This window comes from Vanellus vanellus, assembly GCF_965231255.1.
Source record: "Vanellus vanellus genome assembly, chromosome: 6".
Taxonomy (NCBI): Eukaryota; Metazoa; Chordata; class Aves; order Charadriiformes; family Charadriidae; genus Vanellus; species Vanellus vanellus.
Window position 1 is genome coordinate 12,865,829 of NC_138911.1, and position 20,893 is coordinate 12,886,721.

Consider the following 20,893-nt stretch of genomic DNA (forward strand, 5'->3'; position numbering starts at 1 on the left):
CTTTTGAAGATGGAACCCATCTTCAGCCCATCTGGAAGATCAAATAACTGAAGAGCAGCTGTAAATAGGGTTGTTATAATCAGGGCAATCATTTAATACTTTTTTTTTCCTTAAAATCATCCTTCTTTTGCATTTTTAAATTTTTTTCCTTGTTTTGATTGGTTTATTTTTTCCTGTGGTTTAACAGTATTGCTTCTAATAGTAGTGTGCTGTCAAATAAATAAAAAAATAACCTCTAAAAAAATCTAAATGTTAGGAAAAAACTTCCAGTACTTTTTTTTTTTAATAATTCATCCAGAAGTTTTGCTTAGTAAATCACTGCTTACTGTTTTCTAGGGGAAGAATGGACACATCTTCTCGATGAAATAATCTTTATCTCCCACAGCACCAGAAGCCTGCGGCTCACAAGCCCCTGTTTCTTTTTTGGAGTCCCTGGATTTGAGGAAGCTCCAAGACTGGGCTTGAAGGTCCCAAAGACCATTCCAGCCACGTAAAAGAAAGTGTATTTATTACCTGTGTATTAGAACTCTTTGAATGTGAAAGAAAATGAGTCTTTCAGACTATCTATTAGAAATATTTTCCTAAACTCAGCTGTTCCAAATGCAGTGATGCCTCTGAAACTGCACGTTATTTACTTCAGCTCAAAACTCAATCCATGTTTTTCTAAAGATTCAGCATGTTTTTCAACTCAGCAGTCGATTTGCCCATCGCAGACTATAAGCGTGGGTGGTGAGGAAGACACAGAGCCACCTTCACGCTTCAAAACACTTTCATTGCAGATACAGTCATTAAACAGACAAATTGTTTGGATAAGGCTGAAACCTGATGTATGCTCATTATACTCTGCTGGCAATTTTCCCTGAATTTTAAATAAAGGTGTTTTCTGTTTCCATAGTAACTCAAGCTCCTTTACTGAGATGCCTGATGCACTGGTGGTATTACACAACTCACCGTATTAAAACAAAAAGTGTAACAGCACAACTGAAAATTATGCTGTATCTGAAGGATTGCTAAAGGGTATCTAAAGGGTTCCTATGATATTACAGGTACTAACTAGGGAAGGACAGAGGAAATAAAGCAGCTTTTGATGATGTACAGTGTCACTACTTAGCGGTTTAGGTCAGAAAATGGATGTGAGAAAGATACAAGGTATAAAACAGAGGAGAGGGAATAAATGGGCTGAGTCACGCAGCCTGCCGTTCCTCTGTGAAGCGTGTCACAGGGGCCGCAAGAAGTCCGAGCGGTTTCCCCGTCTGGGCTCGAGCATTCGCTCGGCACCGGCTCCTGAGCACAGGCCAGGCTGGGTCCGGCCCTCGCACCCTCCGGCGGGTTTGGGGGCTCCTACCCCAGCAGGGAAAACTTGGAAACCGCTTGATCTGCCGGGTCCCAAGGGACAGTGGCTGGAAATGCTGCTTCTCACCAAGGCCGGCTGCCCTCTGAAAGGTGAACGCTGCTCTCGGGTTGCGGCGATTAACAACCACACCACAAACAGGGAACACGGCTGGATTTTAGGGATGCTTTCTCAGAGAAAGATCTGCCTGCCTATAAAACATATTAAGATTTATATAAAACTGGACTACCTGCGACCTGAACGTCTCATCTGGAGCACTCCTTATTACCGCTTTTAACCAATTTCAATACTTTTTGTGTTTTTCTTCTGAAAAACCACCCTGCGGTGAGCAAGCACTATGGCAAAGGCTATTCCATTTGTGGCTCCTTCGTTTACTCTTCTACGTTACATTGAGGGGATCACGCCGGCTCGGGATGCCGCCACCAGCCCTCAAGAGCTGCGGGGACAGGCGGGTGCCGGTCACACCGGGCCCGCCGCCGCTGGCCGCTCGCCCCCCTCGGAGCAGCAGGCCCTGCGCCCCCCACCGCAGGCTTTCGCCCGAAATCCCGGTCCGGCCTCGGCGCAGGCCTGTCGGAGCTCGCCCTGCGCGCACGCCGTGCCCGCGGATCCCGCCTAGGGCCGGCCGGTGCGCACCGACACGTCGCCTGCAAGCCGGAACCACCGGGCGGCGGCGGCGGCGGCGCCGTTCCCGCGGGGGCCGCCATTGCGGCCGGACGCCGGCTCACGTGAGGCGGGCGGAAGGCGGAAGTGATGGCGGCGGGCGCTGGGGGGTCGGCGGCGGCGGCGGCGCGGCGGCGGCGATAAGCTGTCGGGGCCCGACATGGCGGCCTGCTGCGGGGGCTGGGTGCGCCTGTGCTCGCTGCTGGCGCTGGCTGCTCTGGCGGGACTGGGCGCTGAGGCCAAGGTGAGCGAGGGGGGCGGGCGGGCGGAACGGATCACGGTGGTGCTCCCCACCTCCCGGTAGCGAGGCCCTCCCCTCCTCCGTCCCGCCGGTGGTTCAGTGTCCCCCTGCCGCCGCCTCGGCCTGCTTTAGGTGGAGGTCGGAGCGGGTGGTTTGGGCCGGGTGCTGCCCTGTAGCGCTGCCCGCTCGCGGGCTGCAGGAGCGGCCGGCGGTTCCCGGGGGGCAGCCGGGAGGAGCGGGGCCCGTCTGGCTGGCGTCGGTACGGACGTTTGTAGCAATTTATGTCGTTTTGACGTGGTGTCTGGGGACGCCGTTACGCGAAGGTACAAATAACAGTCACGTATTCACTGAAAGGGCCTTGCTGGGATGGAGTTGCTGTTCTTGGGGCAATCCCAAGCACACATCTAGGCTGGGTGGAGAATGGACGGAGAGCGGCCCTGAGGAGAAGAGGTTGGGGGTATTGGTGGGTGAGAAGCTCAACACAAGCCGGCAATTTGTGCTCGCAGCCCAGAAAGCCAACTGTGTCCTGGGCTGCATCCAAAGAAGGGTGGCCAGCAGGGTGAGGGAGGTGATTCTTCCCCTCTGTTCCACTCTCTTGAGACCCCACTTGGAGTACTGCATCCAGGTCTGGAGTCCCCAGCACAAGAAGGATGTGGACCTGTTGAAATACAGAGGAGGGCCACGAAGATGATCCGAGGGCTGTAGCACCTCTCCTATGAAGACAGGCTGAGAGAGTTGGGGTTGTTCAGTCTGGAGAAGAGAAGGGCCCCAGGGAGACCTTATAGCAGCCTTCCAGTACTTATAGGGGAGGGACTTTTCCTAGAGGAAAGACGGGGAGGGACTCTTTATCAGGGAACCTAGTGGTAGGATGAGGGGTGATGGTTTTAAACTGAAAGAGGGTAGATGTAGATTAAATATCAGGAAGAAATTCTTTACTGTGAGGGTGGTGAGACACTGGAATAGGTTGCCCAGAGAAGTTGTGGATGCCCTATCCCTGGAAGCGTTCAAGAGGAGGTTGGATGGGGCTTTGAGCAACCTGGTCTTGTTGGAGTTGTCCCTGCCCATGGCAGGGGCATTGGAACCAGGTAATCTTTAAGGTCCCTTTGAACTCTAGCCATTCTATGATTCTTGTGGCTGCCTGGGCTGGGATCGGGGTCTGCCCTGTGTCTGACCTCATCTTGGGCACTGTGCTCCGCTTGCTGGGTGAGCTCTGCTTGCTGGCCCTGTGGTGGCTCTACCGGCTCCTGCTGCCTTACCTGGGTCGCATGTTTGCAGGCACTCTGCTGTTGGTCCTTCTGGGCTAATAGTTGGGACTATAAGCTTAGTGTCTCTGTGACTGGCTGAGAACATCGTGTCTCCTAATACTAAAAGTCCTTCCTATTGTCAAAGTACCTGTGTGTCTGAATTTTCTCCTTCTTAATGATGATTATGTATTTGACTTTTTTATTGTGAGACCAGAAGTGACTTGGTATATAAGTGCAGTGAAGGTTTTCCAACTGACCTATACCCACTTAGCATTACTGTGACCTGATTGTTCAGTGTAGTTTATCACCAATACTATTTAAAACATTCTTTTGTAATGCCATTAGAAATTGCCTTGAACTTTAGATAAGCCATGTTTATCTCTTATCATTTGCTCAAAAAAGTTACTCTGACTTGGGTTTGAAAATGCTTTCATCTATAACCCCTTGCAGACCATCTCCATTCTCTCTGTTTTCAGTTCCTGTGCAGTTTGTAAAAGGAAGGAATTATCCTTATACTACACAAAGTGATCTTCTGAAATGCCATTTTTCCCAGTAGTGGTCTAAATATTAATTTTAGATGCTACTTCTTTCTCAATATCTATAACAGTTGTTTCTCCTCACTTCTTTCTGCAATGCTTCTTGTTGCTTATGCAAATTTTAATTAATTTCTCTAAAACTTGCTTTTAGAACTTTCCATCATTTTTCACATGTGTTGCCTTTGTTTTGGATTCCAATTTTGTATGTTTTTCTCTACCTCACAATATCTTGCTCCTGTTTAAGACAAGAGGACTGTAGGTTTTACTAGTCCCCCTAATAGTTTTCCTTACAAAGCTTTTTCTGTTATGGCCAGGGAGGACAGGATTATCCACAGAGGTTTCTTTGCCAGCTTCCATTTGGGGTTAATATTCTTCCATTTGTTTTAAGCTCATCACTATGTCTGTTATACAGTTGTTCTCATGAATTGAATAGTTGAATATACCAACATCAGTAACTTCTGAATGTGTGTTATTTCTTAAAAGGAAGAGTGAGCTCAAACTCCAGATTTTTCTCATGAAGAATGTGTTTGCTATCTAAAACAATAGCCTTACTTGACAGATTGCTCTGCCTGCTTAGTAATTTTGAAGGGTTGTTCTTAAACTTGAAGGAAATCCTGAGTAAGGCTATATAAAGATAGTTGCAAGTAGTTTCTGTTAAATATTACATGCATTATGTGAAGACTGCTTTCTGTATCCTGTTATGGTTACTGATGATAATTTGTTCTAAGCATGTTGTTTACTTTACAGAATTCTGAGGATGTCCGATGTAAATGCATCTGCCCTCCTTACAAAGACCATTCGGGCCATATTTACAACAAAAATGTTTCACAGAAAGACTGGTGAGTGTCTGTGACATTAAAAAATTATAATGAGTCTTACTGGTTAAAGATTTGTTCCCTGGTGACTAAATATGAGTCTCCTGTGGTGGTATCAGAAGAAGTCGCATCTCTTGCATAACTTACTGGAACTTTTCTTTTCAAAGTACTCCAGAATTCAGCTCTATCAAGGGACAAAGCTTGAAATCTATAGTTTTTGCCCTTTCTTCTGTTTTGGTTTGCTCGTTCGCGTATTTAGTTATTTATTTGGACTTGGAAGTAGTAGAAGAGAAGAGGGTGTTGTAATTTGAATTCAATGATTTGAAATGGTATTAAGGCAAGGGAGCATGGCTATGGAACTAGGACTCAAGTATTGTCTTGTCTTTCTCTACTCTTCACACCTATCCTATCATTTAGAGACTATTGTTTCTGGAGACTTCTGTTCCCCAGAATTGCAGCCAGAGAGTGCACTTATGAGATGGCCTGAGCTGTCTAACGTGTTTTTCCAGAGGGAGGTTTTGCATCTCTGTGCCCCGGCAGTGTGGTATCGTATTGCTCAGGCCGGCTGTGGCATTTGTCAGACTCCTCTCTAAGCTGAGGACTGATGTGCGTGACCAGAGATTAGGGTTTGGGGAAGAAAGGGAGACAACAGTGATACATTGGCGTATTTCTCTTGTGTAAGTTCACCTTGAGTATCATTGTCTATGTGAATCGTACAAATGAAACACCATGTTTTAGAGTTGTGTTGATGTCGGAAGTGCTCAGAGGTTCTTGGGTCAGCCTATAAAACGTGACATACTTCTTGATTTATTGACTGTTCTTCAGTTACATTAAGAATTTATAAAAGGCTCTTCAGTCTGTTGAGTAGCAGCAGGTTGGTATCTTGGTTATGAAAATTTTATACCCCTGAGTAGGCCCATGAAAATAATTACAGGAATGAAATTAGTGATACAGATATGTGTAGAGCTGTGCCTTGACTTATTAAATTACTTATAGGAGAACTGTGAGAAACAACACTGTAAATTTCAACCTGAACTAATAAACATAAAATGTACTGTCCAATCGAAATTACTATTTTTGTCTCACATGATTAACTTAACATTAGTCCTCCTATGACAAATTAGGTTGCAGTGATGAAACATACTGGGAGAATTCCAGCTGCAGCAGGAATTTCAGAGTAGTAGTGTTACTGGTTTTATTGTTCATTACTGCTCTGCAAATGAAAATGGATTTTTTTTTTTCAGCTGTTGTTGCTTAGTGTGTGTCTTACTAGCAGAAGAGACCCCGTTTCCCTTTAAATCAATATTGGTGCTGATTGAAGGAAAAATTGGCTTTGCAGGCTTGACTGATTTTTATGGTGGCAGATACTGATGCATACAGAATCTCAAAACCCTATTTTGCTATCTTAAATCTCATTTTGTTAAGATCTTTTCTCAAGTGACCACCTGGGAACGTTTTATGGCTTTTTTCTTCTGTTTGAGATGTCATCTTGAGACTTCTAAAAGGCTTGATTGCTAGTTCATGTGCAATAAAATCGACAAATTTAGTGCTATCATTTGGCTTCTGCATCAGTGCAAGTGACTTGCTGAGTAGAACTGGGTGATGTACACCATCCTTTAGGTATTTAGATCAGTCACTTATGAGAGAAGAGCCAGATCAATTTTTAGTGTCTTTATGAATTACGTACAGTCTAATGACCACTAACTGCTGGCTTGTCCAGACATAAAATGAAAATTTAATTTTTAATGTTGAACCTATAATGTGCTTCATGATATTCTCATCTGAATGTTTCAGTTCTTTCACTTGGAGTGGTCTGTTCTTCAGCTTCAGACTGGCAAACAGCGTGTTATGTTAACATCAGCATGGGCTGGGGTGCTTTGACACCAATACAAGCGTTCACCCTTCTGGGCTCAGGCTTGGAACTATTGCAGGCAATCCCATCCTGATGGACAACATGCCAGGCAAGCATGGCCATGCCTAGACACCTACAGGGTTAAATAGCCTTCCTGGAAAGTGTTGGTGCTTGTATTTTGTACTTTGGAAGTATCGGTGTTTCATGTACAGAGGCTGACTGCAGTGGTAGTCATGGACATGGAGGGAGGGAGGGAGGACACTCTGTCTACAAGCTGAATGAACTGGAAATCTGTGCAGAAGGCGGCCCTTCTGACTAGCCCAGCTTGCCTTGAAAGAACTGCTTACTTGGTACTGTTACTGTGAGTACAAGGGAGAAGGTGGTAATGCAGAGGCAGTTGAGTGGGAAAATTGTTTAGAAAAGGATCAGCCTTTTCTACACTTTCCTCTAAATTTGTGGAATTGCAGTCCAAAGAAACGCATCATCAAAATTCTAAGGTTCTGATAGATTTTACACTTCCTAGCAACTTGAAACACTGAACTGGAGAAAAAAAATTGCTGGTATTAATATTTGATACGTTCACAGTAACAGACTTGCTACTGTACTTAAGCTACATACAAGCTTTCTTCTATACTTGTGCAGCATGTTGATGTGAGCTTTCAATTATATGAACAGAAATTGCTTACATTATAACTTGCATGTATTCTTGATTTTGTTGCTTGAATGCTGCACTCCTCCACAGAGGAGAATGTAATTCTACTTTCGAAGAAATGTGAAAAATAGGGCTCCCACTCCCCTCCAGAGGATGGGACTTGACGCTCAATAGTTTTAGTTGTGAAGAAGAAATATGAAGAAAACAGAAGAGAGGAGTTGGTGTCTGGCCATGTGTTTGCAACGTTGTAATCTGGCCCAGCAGAGTGTTGAATCCTAGGCTGCTGCTGTCACATCTGGTGTTTTATTTTATTACCTGCTGCTGACTGACATTGAGTTAACCAGGATAAAAGCAAAACGTGATTTTTGTTCCATCGTTGCTCTGCAGGGACTGTGGATGTGAACCCTGAACAAGCAACCTTAGGCAGCAAAAAGACCAAAATTACCTAAGTTACTAGTTACAGCTAGATTTTAGTGCTGTGGTATGGAGTGCCCGTAAGATTGTCAGCCATGCTTTTTGGCATGGGACTGACCTATATTTTATAATCTTTTAAGTCAAATTATGCTTTTGCATCCTGATCCGGTTCTGAAAACTGAATGCTATTCATTATCCTGTTGCTTAGAGAAACAACCCATCTGACTTTTCTTTTTTTTTTTAATGCTTGTAACTTGTGATGGCAAGAAAAAAAGAACTTCTGTTCATGAACACCAAAGAGAGGTTAATCTCCCTTCAGACAGTGGAAGGATAGAATAAGGCTCTTTTGAGTATGATAAAGAAAAGTATATAGCTGGAATTTACTTTCATCCATGATGTCAGCGTCAAGTGATGCATTCGTGCTGGGATTCAAATCCTTGGAATTGTTATGCTAACAGCTTTAATACTTTCACCGAAAACCGAAAACATTGTATTGAGTTAGAAAGGTTTTGAAACTTGTTTAGAAGCTTGTCAATAGCTAAATTTCTTGTTTAAGTAAAAAAATAAATAAATCACCACTCCACAATTATTTTAAAGTCTTGGATGCCTATAATTTAGAACAGCTGAACTTAAGCAAAGGTGCCTTCTCAGCGCATGCAGCTGTGATCTGCGTGCATAGTGGAATAGGTAAGCTAAGACCAGCTCAAAACTCACGGAGCAGTTTCTGTATTTCCTCAGTGATTGTCTTCATGTGGTTGAGCCTATGCCTGTCCCTGGACCTGATGTAGAAGCATACTGTTTACGTTGTGAATGCAAATATGAAGAGAGAAGCTCTGTGACAATTAAGGTAAACAATATAATTCTGTTGGCATATATTAAATAGTTCAACTGATTTGTAAATATGTCTGTCTTTTAGAGAAACATTCTTTTTAAAGGGAAAATTTTTCTAAAGCAGCCTAAGACTTAACTTTTTTTTTCATTGTAGTTGCTCACCATTTATCTTGAGTAGTAACAATAGCATCAAGCTAAAGCTGAAGGAGCGTGATTGAGATCCTTTTTTGAAGGTCTCCACTTTTGAGATTAAGGTTTACACCTTGATGAAATTCTGAGTGTTTTAGGGCAGTTTGTCAAGCTTTAGACTTCATGGTTTTGTTATTATTTTAGATGGTTTCTCATTATTCGTCTGTCTTACTTGCTTATTGTAAATTTTCTTTGTGTGTTGGCAAGCTAAAAAGAGCAAAATCATCTACGTTTGCTGTAACAGATGATTTCTATATTCTTCACGTTCTTATCCTATTGGAACCCTTGAACTCTAGGCTGAGGTGAATAGACTGTGCAATGCATCTTTTTTTTCTTTTGTAACACACACACCAAGTTGTTTTAAGAGGGGTAGCATAAGATTTTTAGCAAGGCCTCACTAAGAGAAACTGTTTCAAGCTAACATCTGTCTGCTCGAAACCATTTTAATACCAGGTCGTTGTTTGGTGTTTTTTCTCTGTTAGTGAGTTTTAAGTTGTGTTTTGGTCCTTGCTGGCTGTTGAGATATGGTGGGGGTAATGTCACAATTCTGACATAAACTGTGATTGCATTGTGTAGGTTACAATCATCATATACTTGTCTATTTTGGGTCTACTTCTTCTGTACATGGTGTACCTTACACTGGTGGAACCTATACTGAAGAGACGTCTCTTTGGACATTCACAGCTCATACAAAGCGATGAAGACATTGGGGTGAGTTCACCAGAGTGCTTGTATACTTGGGTTAACATAAATATGGGGATGGTTAGCTGTTAAATAACTGTTTGGGAAGAGCAGCTTTTTTTTTTTTTTTTTTGCCAGGCAGTGTAAATGCTTTTCCTGAAGGGCCAGGAAAAGAAAGCTGTGTGATGACTTCTGTGAACCCACACTTTAATTTTTCACTGGTCTAGAAAGTAGTAAGATGAGGATTGCCTCAGTTACCCAGCTCTATACGCAGGTTATTTTCTCAGAGAAGAAACAGGGTAGGAATGGAGGTAAGCATATATAGGAGGTACAACTTCTTGAGTTCTAATGATCCATACAGTCTTGCTAGTGATCCCATTTATGCACATTACTTCCTTTTTGTAGAGAGAAATCTAAGCAGTAAGAGAGGGGTTGCATCTTCTATTGCTCCAGTTTGAATTTGTTGATGCCAAAAATTCAAGAATAAATTATTATAATGAAGTAAAAGACCAATCATGCTTAAATAATTTCTTAGTATTAGAGCTAGAAACCAGAATGTGACAGTATATTCCAACAGATCAGAACAGCCTTTTTTGGGAGGAGAAGGGGAGCAGTCCATTAGTGACTCATTTTCCTGTCACTACTGGTCTTCCCAATCTCCAACACAGTGGTTTTGACTCGGAGCAAAAATGCAAGAAAATTGTCTTCAGAACCATTACAGGAAGGGAACGTAAGACCTTATGAAACTTTGTATTGGAAAGAGTGAGACGCTTCAGTACCTGATCAGAGTGGATAAGGAATACTGGTTGGTCGGAGGGAGTAGGTTGCCTGTGTATTGAAGGAGGACTTAGAATGGTATAAAAATATGGACTATGGCTCTACATCTGATGAATCTGCGTACCTGGGAGAAGTATCGCCATACAGTAATCTGAGGACAGTTTTCTAAAATGGCAGGTGGTTTGGTGGTAAAGTGTCAGTGTTGAACCACACAAACTGATAAAATAATTCTGAAATCTCAGCGTCAATGTACTTTCTACATAGAGACCTCTCAAACAGCTCTGCTTTTACTGATAAAGTACGCTTCAGGTGTGGCATAACCTTAGAAAGAATTTCTGAAACCAAACCCAGAGTATGAAATAGGAAGATCGCCGTCTGCTTAACCTAAGCTTTTCAGCAGACATGAGCACTTTATTACTGTTGAAGTAAATGGGAGCTAGTCAGAAAAACTTACAACATTTATTAGTCTTACAATAGAATCATTAAGAATATTTTCACCATTCCTTCAAGTAAATAGGAAGTTAATAGGAGGAGATAAGTAAGTTTGTTCTTGGTGAAACAAAATTATGATGGCAACACTTAAAGTCTATTTAAAAGCCCTGTAGTTCTGACAGCCTGTTGCCTCAGTGGCTTCATAGATCTGAAGGTATCAAAAGCAGTAAATGCTATGCTTTGTTATGCTCTGTATCTGCAGATTTTAATGTGAGTTGCACTCAGTTTCTCCAGGTTATTTTTTGGCGTGACAACTCATTGCTAGTAAACCGAGGAAAGGCATATTCTTTAGTTCTACTATTTTTTTATCGTAAGTGGTCAGATCAGCCACCTTGACTTAAAAAGGTGTTTCTGTTCTGCAGGGGGTGATATTAAGTTATTAAAATCAAGTATTTTCCTAGATAATAGCTTTTATCAGGTGTGCCTACTTTATTTGCCTTGACTTCACAACAAAAATACGTGATTGTTACCCAAGTTTGAGCTAACACTGTCTGTAATGAAGGTTCTTTGGACAGAGGTATACTATTGCGTCCCACTGTTTCTGCACTTCCTTTTGTATTACACGGAGATATATTCCAACTGTGTTTCTATTGACATCTTAGGATTTTCCCATTTTCTAAGTCACTTCTAGGAGGATATTGGGAGAGGGTTGTTTTTGGTTTTGTGTTGTTTTTGTGTTGGGTTTGGTTTTGGTTGTTTATTTAAAGGAGGGATTTGAATGACACTTTTTCTGTCTGCATTCTTATAGCAAATTGGGCAGTTTCCTACTTGAGTTAAATGAACTCGTCCTGTGTGCTATACCTCAGACAAATTGTATTTATTTTATAGCTTGTATAAATTGTGTTAATATCTCCAAATCTGGGTTAGAATTTTATGGTTGTAGGTGAAAGAAGTGAAATAAGTCCTGTGGCAGAGCCGGTTAACCTCAGAATGAATTTACCTTAAATTTTGAATCCATCTTAACCTGTTTCATGTTTTGGTGTAACCGTTACTGTGACCCTTACCTGTGCTTGTGGAGTCACTAGTACTTAGAGCTGCAGTAGTGCTTGGAACATAAAGCACTTCAGGTCTTTGCATAGTTCGTGTTGCTCCTTTTCTGTTTATCTTTCTTCTGTGACAGTCAACATGAAATAGTTTAAAGGTCCCTCATGACTTATCCCCATCCTTGCCTTCTCTCTGGCAAGTTCTTGAGGTATTGATCCTTGTCAGGCTTTGGAAACACTGTGTGCGTTGATTTTTTGTTGTTGTTGTTGTTGTTGTTGTTGTTGTTGCTGAATTTCAAGCCAGTGTGTTTGCTCTTTCTTGTTGCCCATTGATGGCAGTGGCAACTGATGAATGTAAGCCACTTCCATAGAACTTCTTCCTCTTAAATTCTTTTTTCTCCTTGTTATCTACATAGAAATTGATGGTAGCTAGGCTTTGAGCTGGGATGGTTGTTTATCAGGAAAGCCAGTACAATCTACCTTGTCCTGTGCTGTCACTTGCACCGTCTATTTTATGGTAGAAATGTGTTGCGATTGTGACTTTGTTTCTCTGTGAATGATTTGTCACCTCTTAACTTCCCGTTCTAGGTATGTCCATCTGCGTAACCTTTTATGATGAGATGATAGCTCTTTGGGTCAGGGATTGTCTCTTGTTTTCTACTAGTATATTTCTTAGCCCAGTGATGCTCATGTGTGGCTTTGGGACTTGTAAATATTTTTGAGCTACTCTACACAGAATCATGTCACAAATAAAGTATCCATGATGTAAATGTCTTAAAGTGTTTGGGGGAGGGGAATCTGAAGTGTAGATGTAGAAAAAAAGACAGTTATTTAGTACAGGACATAATTATGTTATTTTTTGTTATGCATTGATGCTTTCTGACATAGCTTTAGCGACATGACTTTGTCCAAAACAGTTTGACAGCCAAATAAGAAGTTTACTTCCAACTCCTAGTGTTTATAACTTGGTTATACTTACTAGAACAAAATAAAGCTTTGCAGGAACTCTTGGAAAACACAGAGTAAATATTAAACAAAAGCTCAGTTATTGTTGAGCTGTCACTTAAACAGCTGTATTGACACTTTGCTTTTAGACAACTCAGTACAATAGGTTCAGTTTGGTAAACATCAAGAGTGTGTTTGTTTTATATAGAAGCTGTGTGTGAACATCCTGAACTGCCTGATGGTAAACGGCCAAGAGCTGGCAGAGAACTGACTCTTTAATTCCGTTTTAAAGTGAAGTGCGTTCATGACAATAACAGGAGGCTCCTAGAACCTGGGTCAGTTCTAGGCTTCTGTCCTACCAGCTGCTAACGGATGCAAGACTGTGGTTCTGATCTTGCAGCTCACCATGATGTCTGGGTAGCAGATAATTGTTTGACAGTACAATGAAGTTTGGTCTGTTTGGGAAACCTATGGAAATTACTTTGAGAAATCGAAGTCCAGTTCTAACTATTCAAAAACTTGCTTGATCATTATTACTCACCAGCTCGTTGAAACCACTTGTTTACTGTTAAAAAAATAAAACAAAAACAAAAACCCCAAAACAAAAACAAAACAAAAACAAAAACCCAACAAACAAAACCCCCAAAATAAAATTAAAAACCACCCCGTGGAATGTAACAGCGAAAAAGAGTTTAATGTAACTGATCGGTGGAATTGTTGACATCTAACTAATGATTTTTGCCATTGCAGGATCACCAGCCTTTTGCAAATGCTCATGATGTGCTGGCTCGTTCTCGGAGCCGTGCCAATGTATTGAACAAAGTGGAGTATGCCCAGCAGCGTTGGAAGTTACAGGTCCAAGAGCAACGCAAATCTGTCTTTGACCGTCACGTTGTGCTGAGTTAATTGTGTCTCAGTAAAATAACTCCAGGGACGTAAAGTGGACTAATTGAAAGAGCTGACTTATGTCTTCCTGATCCTGCCAATTCAGAAGGGTTTTCTTGAATGGTTCATTACTGATTTAAAAAAAAAAAAAAAAACAACACAAAAAAGTATTTGAACTTTGAAGGAATGTACTGGAGTGGAAGCAATTAAAAAAGATTAGTTAACCAAAAGCTAAAATCTTTAGATTTTCAAATGGCTTTTACTAACAAAACTGAGAAGAAAACAAACCCGAAGATATCTTGGGTTGCCACTGTGGTACCTTATTTACAGTTGTGACTTTATGGTGATTTTTAACTATATATTTCTCTCTACTATTTATGTGGTTAAAAAGTACCTGGGAACACAGTAATTACTTACAACTCACTAATCACTTTATGTAAAGACCTTTTGTAAATATACTTGGATTTTCTGCTGACTAATGCTAGGTACTGAAAATCTGAATCTTGCATTGTAGTTTTCATATTGGAGAATGAAATCCTGATTGGCTGTATTCGTCATTTGGTTTCTTGCACTCGTACTTTCAAGATGCTTGTATGTCAAGTGATGTTTGCAGATTTAAGGAAAAACTTAAATGGACACTGACTCTGAGCTGCATACTTAAAGTACTGTGATGTAGATAAACTCAAATGCAATGCATATCAAGACAGTGTTGGCATTTTATTCTATTTTGCTTTAATAGCTTAATATATTGTATGTGTATGATATCTCTTAAAAAAATCTTCTCCCTTTCTTTTCATGGGTAAAGTCTCAGGAGTTAGTATATGATGAAATATTTATTATAAAAAAATCTTTCTGCATTTGTCTGGATTGATGGTGTAAGGCACATACTTTCTCTAGCACCTGTCATCTTGGGAGTTAGGTGTATTTTTTTATCTGTGATTCTGTACCTGTCTCTCTTAAGAGGTATACAGTTGCTAGATTACTAACTTTCATATATCCCCTTTGGAATGTAACAATTAAAACCGATTTTTGAAAAATAGATGTGTTATCTGTATGTCATCATTTTTCTCCCTCATTACACTGCATGTAGATTCCATCTATAAAAGCCCTTCTCTGAAAATGCTCCAGAGTAGAAATATGTACTTGTTCAGTGCTTAGATAAAGGAAAGAAAGGCTCACCAAATTGCTAATTGAAAAGAGCTTTGAATCCCTGACTCTAATTTAGCTATGCATGTGTAGTTACGTTATTGTCTTACACAGTTTTCAGTTCCAGTGTGGAAGGAAATGGTACATGGAACAGAACTATATGTTGCCGGGTGCTTTTTTGTTTTGGCTTGCTTAGCCTACAGCCTGGGGGACAGAGTAGCATGGGAAATAAACCGTACCCGTACACATAACTCTGCCACATCTGGGGTGGAAACATAGTTGCCCTATAACATTTGCACTTGACTGCAGCTCTTTTGTAGATGCAGAGCTTCGTTCTCTTGTGAGTCCTGTGGTCTTCCAAGAACTATGTTAATCCGGAGGGAATTGTAAAGGGTGGCTAACTGGTTGAAGTACAGCATTCTTCCTTAAATTAAAAAAAAACCAAAACAAAACCACAAGGTGGATTGTGAGGACAAAAAGAAGTAATCCAGACTTGGGTTCAGTTGCTTGTTCAACATCCTACCCTGACGAGTCAATAACCAGTTATGGCAGTGATGTATCCGGGGTCCCCTAAAGAAAAATAGTGTAACTTGTTTGTTGAAGACGTGCCTGTCTACCAGTTCTAGTAGATGCTCTACCTCTTGGCTGCCTTTCTGATGAGGCCTGAAGCTGGTGTGGGAAGGAGGATGCAGACTACAGCGTTGTGGCCCCACATGAGGGCACCAGAAGCAGAATGCTTTCTTTGATGGCTGACAGTGCCTAGAAGACAAGACTGGGTTTATGTAGCAGTCTTGGTAGGAGATCAATTGTTTCTAATCTTACAGTGTCTTCTGGAAGTTTTAAGATAAGCTGGTTTGGTTTGGGATTTTTTTATATGGTTTACTTTGGTCAATAGAAGGGCCAAATAGTGAGATAGTCTAGAATGTCAAGGTAATCCTGTAAAATGTAAGAGTTTTGAAGTTAGGTGTCCTATTTCCTTGCACCTGTACAATTGGACAGCTATATACTGATACACGTAGTATCTATATACCTATATATATTTGAATTTGCAGACTGATTGCTCCATACTGTGTTTCTAAGTTTTTAAGCAAAACTTTAAAATGTTTGTCTTGCTACTGTTTTCACATTTTTGTCTTGTTTACCTCTTTAAGTGCTTTATTAGAGACATTTTATATGGTGTTATACTTCTTAACGCTAAGGGAATTTCTCAAAATTACAGGTATAATGAAGAGTAAATTTGAGGGTATTAAGATGGCTAATGTGTGTCCTCACCTCTAATCTGGAGACAAATCCATCACAAGTTTCTTCTAAATAAATGCTGATTTTCTGTGTTTAAAATGGAAGCTACGAAAATTAGTTTGTTTATGCCTTGATGGTAAATATTTAACTAAATTCTGGCTGATTGTTATATCTAGACATTAAAGGACAAAATGCCAATAAATGAAAATACCGCTTCAGAAACTGTAACAGAATATGTACAAGAACTAAACAAAGTAAATTCCTGATTACTTTCAGGCAATCTAGTTGTGTTCAATACAGCTTTAAAATTTCTAGCCCGTAATGCCATGTTTTGTTGCCATCATAGCTGTGGTGTGGGTGGAAAAGCCAAACCAGAAATGAGCAGATCTAACTGTAAGCTACTTTACATGTTGTCAATTGACTATAAATTGCAGCAGTCATTGACTCAGCGGAACAAGCTACATAATTCAGGTAAGAGACTTGCATATTGCTGGATCTAGCAACAGATCTTCACTCAATATCAGTGTTTTTGTAAATCACCTGTACCAGCTATTCAGTCACAGTGCTTCCTTAGTTTTTTTAATGAATTGTGTTTGATATGATCTCTTATTTAATAAGGTGTAAGAAAAATGGAGCATTAACTTCTTTTTTTAATACCATTCTGCTATTTTCAGGTATTATTCATCAGTCTTAAAATAGCACGTCTTCTTTCCTTGGATTTTACTTTCATCTGAAGATTGGTGAGTCTAGTCTACAAGGAAAATGATCTTAACACTTGCATTTTGTGCTTCATGCAGGTAGTAAGGCAGCAAATAGTGTTAAATAAAAGAGTTGCTATGCAGCCAAAGTGTTAGTACTAAGCAACAAATTGTGTTGGTTTTGGTTCTTGCTCTATACTGATGTTTTGCTATAAATTTTTTTTTTTTGTATGTAACAGACTTTTTTTCAGGCAATGTTTTTAAGTTGTTAGCAGTAGAAAGTTTTTAGACAATAACCCAACCTGTGTTAGTAGAAAAGGGAAAGATGACTGTCTACTGTTTTCATTTTATAACTGGTGTTTATATTCATCTCTGATTTTCTACGTGTGTATTAATGTAAAGCGGATGTGCGTTCATGCTTTCAGCCTACCTACAGAAGTTCCTGTTTAAGATGCGTGTGACTTTCTCTTTTGTCTAACAGCATGCTATAAATGAATTCTTAACTCATAGGATTTTTGTTGCGAGACCTGTTTGCATTAGAAAAAGAGAGGGCACTAAATACAGAGGCATTTTGATAGGATGTGTTGTGGGGATAGTTCCATACTGAGTAAAAATTCTCTCTGTGTTAAACGTGGCAGGTATGAAATCATTAGAAAATGTTAAAATATACCCATATCCTTGTGAAGGATTAAGAGAATCCCATTTATGTTATGGAGGCATGCTCCAAACATTTGGAACTTTGCACAAGTTTTTGTGAGCATGGAATGTAGATGTTTCTAGTAACCTAGGTTAACGCTCAGGTATGTTTTCCATTTTAGAGGGTGTAATATAACCAAAGTTTTTTAGACAGCAACGTATAGATGTGGAAGTGGATGGTGGGTAAGAGCAGTTTTGGATAGGTTCTGTGTAGGCAAGTACTGCTTGCCATCAGTGAGGATGGTTCACAGTAATTCTTTAGAAATTAACTAGTTATTTAAAATTTATTTTTAAGTAGCTATTAAGTAACAGTCATTACACTGATGTTGCTGTTTAGCTGGTTGAATAATGATACTGGGAAGGCACTATAATGTAGCTTCCTATAAAATACTGCAATATTATCTTTCTAGTAAATATGTAAGGGTGATGTGAGTAGTTATGCCTGCTGTGATGCTGCTCTGAAGAGAGGGTATGTGGTTTTAGTAGGCCAGTCCAAGTTACAAGTTTCTAGCAGAGCTCCAACCACTATGTGCAGTCCCTTCTTAGTATAATAATTTATAATTGGAACAATATTACCAGTATGTGGGTTTTTTATTCCCCTCAAATACATTGGTTATTTCATAATCCTCTATCAGTAGGATTGTATTTAGTATTTCATATCTGTTTAATATGGAGGTGAGTGCAGAAGAAGCATGAGGATCCACGGAGATGTCAGGTTTAGCAGAAATTAATCCCCTCAACTTTTTGTAAAACTTTTTATGCAGAATGGGTTTAATGCTTGACAGACATAAAATTAAGATTAAGATTGAGATCCATTCCTTGCACAAGTTTCCATCTATTTAAGATAGTATAGTGAATGAGACATCAAATGAATAGAGAGAAAAAGCAATTTGTCTTTGAAGGCTTTTTGGTATGGACAGAGAGTCTGTTATTGGAACCGTAGATTTAATTTTTTTCAGGGAGGAGAAGGGGGTCGAGAGAATGCTCCAGATGTTGACCTGCTTTGTTTATTGTCTGTAGAGGTGTAAACTTTGGAGGATTCAGAGCAAGCTATACTTATGTGGGGTATATAAAGGTAGATCTTAGTTTCTAAAGCTGAGGTGAAAGGAGACTGCCGTTCCCTTTAGGAAGCTTTAGTGGCCTTATTTTCTTAAAATCTATTGTGAATTTTTTTTTAATTAGTGTTGCTGACTTGCACCCTCTTGTATTTTCAAATGGGGCATTTTCCACTCCATGTAACTTGTCTTCCAACGTTGTTCTGAAGTGTCACAAATGCATTGAAAATCTCTCGTGGAAAATGCCAGTACTGCCGAGTGTTGGTAAGGCCAGGTGAGTTTTTTTCTACTGTTTGGTATAAGTTGTTTAAACTATTATGTGATTATGCATTTCCAGGTTAAATGCAAAACCTACCGGATGGCAAAAGCTACCGTAACCTCATGGACAAGTTGTCCATCTGTGCTGAGACTCAGCGCATACAGCTGGCTAGACCTTTCTGTGCTGACCCGGTGGTCACGTTTCACGTGTACCCAGAAACACCAAACCAGGTCACTTGCTCTGAAGATTTGTCGTTTCTTCCTTTCATGTCTGAGCATCTCATTGCGGAGAACTTCTACAGTGAGCCCTGCACCTTTCCCTACCAAATGCCCCATTCCAGTTACCGCAGAAGTGAGTGCTCCTATGGGCCAGCTTTCATCAGGAAGAGGAATGAGAGGGAAAGACAGAGGGTTAAATGTGTCAATGAAGGCTATGCTAAACTGAGGCATCACCTACCTAAGGAATACGTGGAGAAACGGCTCAGCAAAGTAGAGACGCTTCGTGCTGCAATAAAATACATTAGCTACCTACAGTCTGTTCTGTACAGTGATTCTGTGGCGGCAGAAAAAAACATCATGGAGCCAAGCCAAGCACCTAAAGCAATTAACAAACAAAACCAGTTTTTGAAGACTATCTAAAGCGTTCCAAACCAAGCAAAAGGTATCCTGTCTGGAAGCCTTGCAGCCGCTATATTATTAAAGACGAGTGTGTTGCTAGCGCGTCTTAGGAGTAGATCATAGCACGCGTCAGTATCAGCCCACAGAAGAGAGTTCTAATTTTGCAGATAGTAACTACACTTAGATATGGAAAAGACAACTGGGGAAATCGCATCTGAATGATCTAAGTTAGTTAATTTAGGGAAATGGGAAAACATTTCTAAAATTGTCACCAAACCAAAAATGTAATAGCTATATGTGTGAAGTAACTGTATGTATCGTCACAACCTGCATACTTTAAAATAAAATCTTTCCACTGATGGGACTGAGATTCCTCTCATTTTCTGTAATGTTACTGGTTTACTCTCACATATGCTTTCTTAAAAGATTTTTGGTCTCATTGCCAGTGTTTCTGTTAAAAGGTCTTTTTAGAGGTTCGCAGGAACGTCATCAGATGCCGGCAAAAGGATAACTTCGTTTAAAAGGGGGAAAATATAAAGAGGAGAGTAGCAGCTCTCTGAAGCAAAGTTACTGAACATAGGAAAAGCATAATGTCTTGCAAGTGCTGTTTCATCCTTTTCTTATTAATGATATTTTAATCCCATTAAAAACTGTCGATTTAACCTAATTTCTATTGAAAAAGGTATTCTTCTTCAGTTGTCAGTGCCCTTAAAATTATTAGAACAGCTTACACAATGCACAGTTTAAAGAGGGTTGGCAAGGTCTTGGCCTTGGGGAGAGAAAGTAGTTCTGCAACAGAAATTTTCAGGACTTTTACTGATAGTGGTTGAGGTCTGGGGTGGTCTTCCCCGACCTCCTGGTCTGTTCCTCTGTGCTGTTGATGCTTTCAGCTAAGTGGTCTACCATAGATTTATGTGAAGATGGTGAAGAAAGTTTAGCTCTTAACTGGCAAAGTGTTCTTAAAATTTGCTGTATATAAGGGAATCCTATTACTGATGCTAAAGAACAATTCTGCTGACAGCACGAGAGCAGGTAGTCTGTGGGTGCAGCAGAATATACAGAAAATGATTAGACTTCCCAAGTGCTATATCCTTGTCCCTAATTGCAGTCATCCTGTCTGTTATCTTGTTTTTATAGTAGTGGATTGAAAAATGCCTACAAAATGCAATTAAGTCGTCGTCCCCCCCGGAAAAAAAAACCAAAAACAAACAAACGAAAAAGGGTTAACATTTGTTAAGGAGAAAATGAAGATTAGGGATCACACAGGTAGATTTCTGCATTGTATTCTGGCATGTTTTTGATATGCGCTTTGCAGGGAAAAGGTAGAATTCATGAGTCTTTCCCCTTTGTTGTGAAAAGGGAAAGTTTGTATAGCGATTTGACCTCAGCTTGTCTCAGCTTCAGCCTTTCTGTCCACGCTTCAAACCAATGTATTTGTCACAATCTGTGGCGGTGGGCTTTTTTTTTGGTTTTTTTTTTTTTTTTTCTGCATCTGAACTTTATCTTGGTACAATGCTATTTTTTGCCCTGCAGTAGTGGGCAGAAAGCCTAGAGGACACTGCACCATCTTCTAATCCCTTCTCTGCCCCTGCAGTCCTTCAGTGCAGTATCTAGATCAATGGGGAGCTGAAAATT

The 20,893-nt window shown here is 40.4% G+C and overlaps 2 protein-coding genes across 2 annotated transcripts; both read left to right on the plus strand.

Annotated features, from left to right (window-relative positions):
- Positions 1-2,104: 2,104 nt before the first annotated feature.
- TMEM9B (TMEM9 domain family member B) lies at positions 2,105-14,569 on the plus strand. Its single transcript, XM_082485411.1, has 5 exons — positions 2,105-2,255; positions 4,780-4,871; positions 8,504-8,612; positions 9,362-9,496; positions 13,414-14,569. The coding sequence occupies exons 1-5, from the start codon at positions 2,172-2,174 to the stop codon at positions 13,567-13,569; spliced, it is 576 nt and encodes a 191-aa protein (XP_082341537.1). The 5' UTR covers positions 2,105-2,171; the 3' UTR covers positions 13,570-14,569.
- A 4,052-nt stretch (positions 14,570-18,621) lies between these two features.
- On the plus strand, positions 18,622-19,608 carry ASCL3 (achaete-scute family bHLH transcription factor 3). The gene has a single exon (XM_082485162.1). It carries the CDS (start codon positions 18,725-18,727, stop codon positions 19,277-19,279), a length of 555 nt encoding a protein of 184 aa, XP_082341288.1. The 5' UTR covers positions 18,622-18,724; the 3' UTR covers positions 19,280-19,608.
- Positions 19,609-20,893: the final 1,285 nt, after the last annotated feature.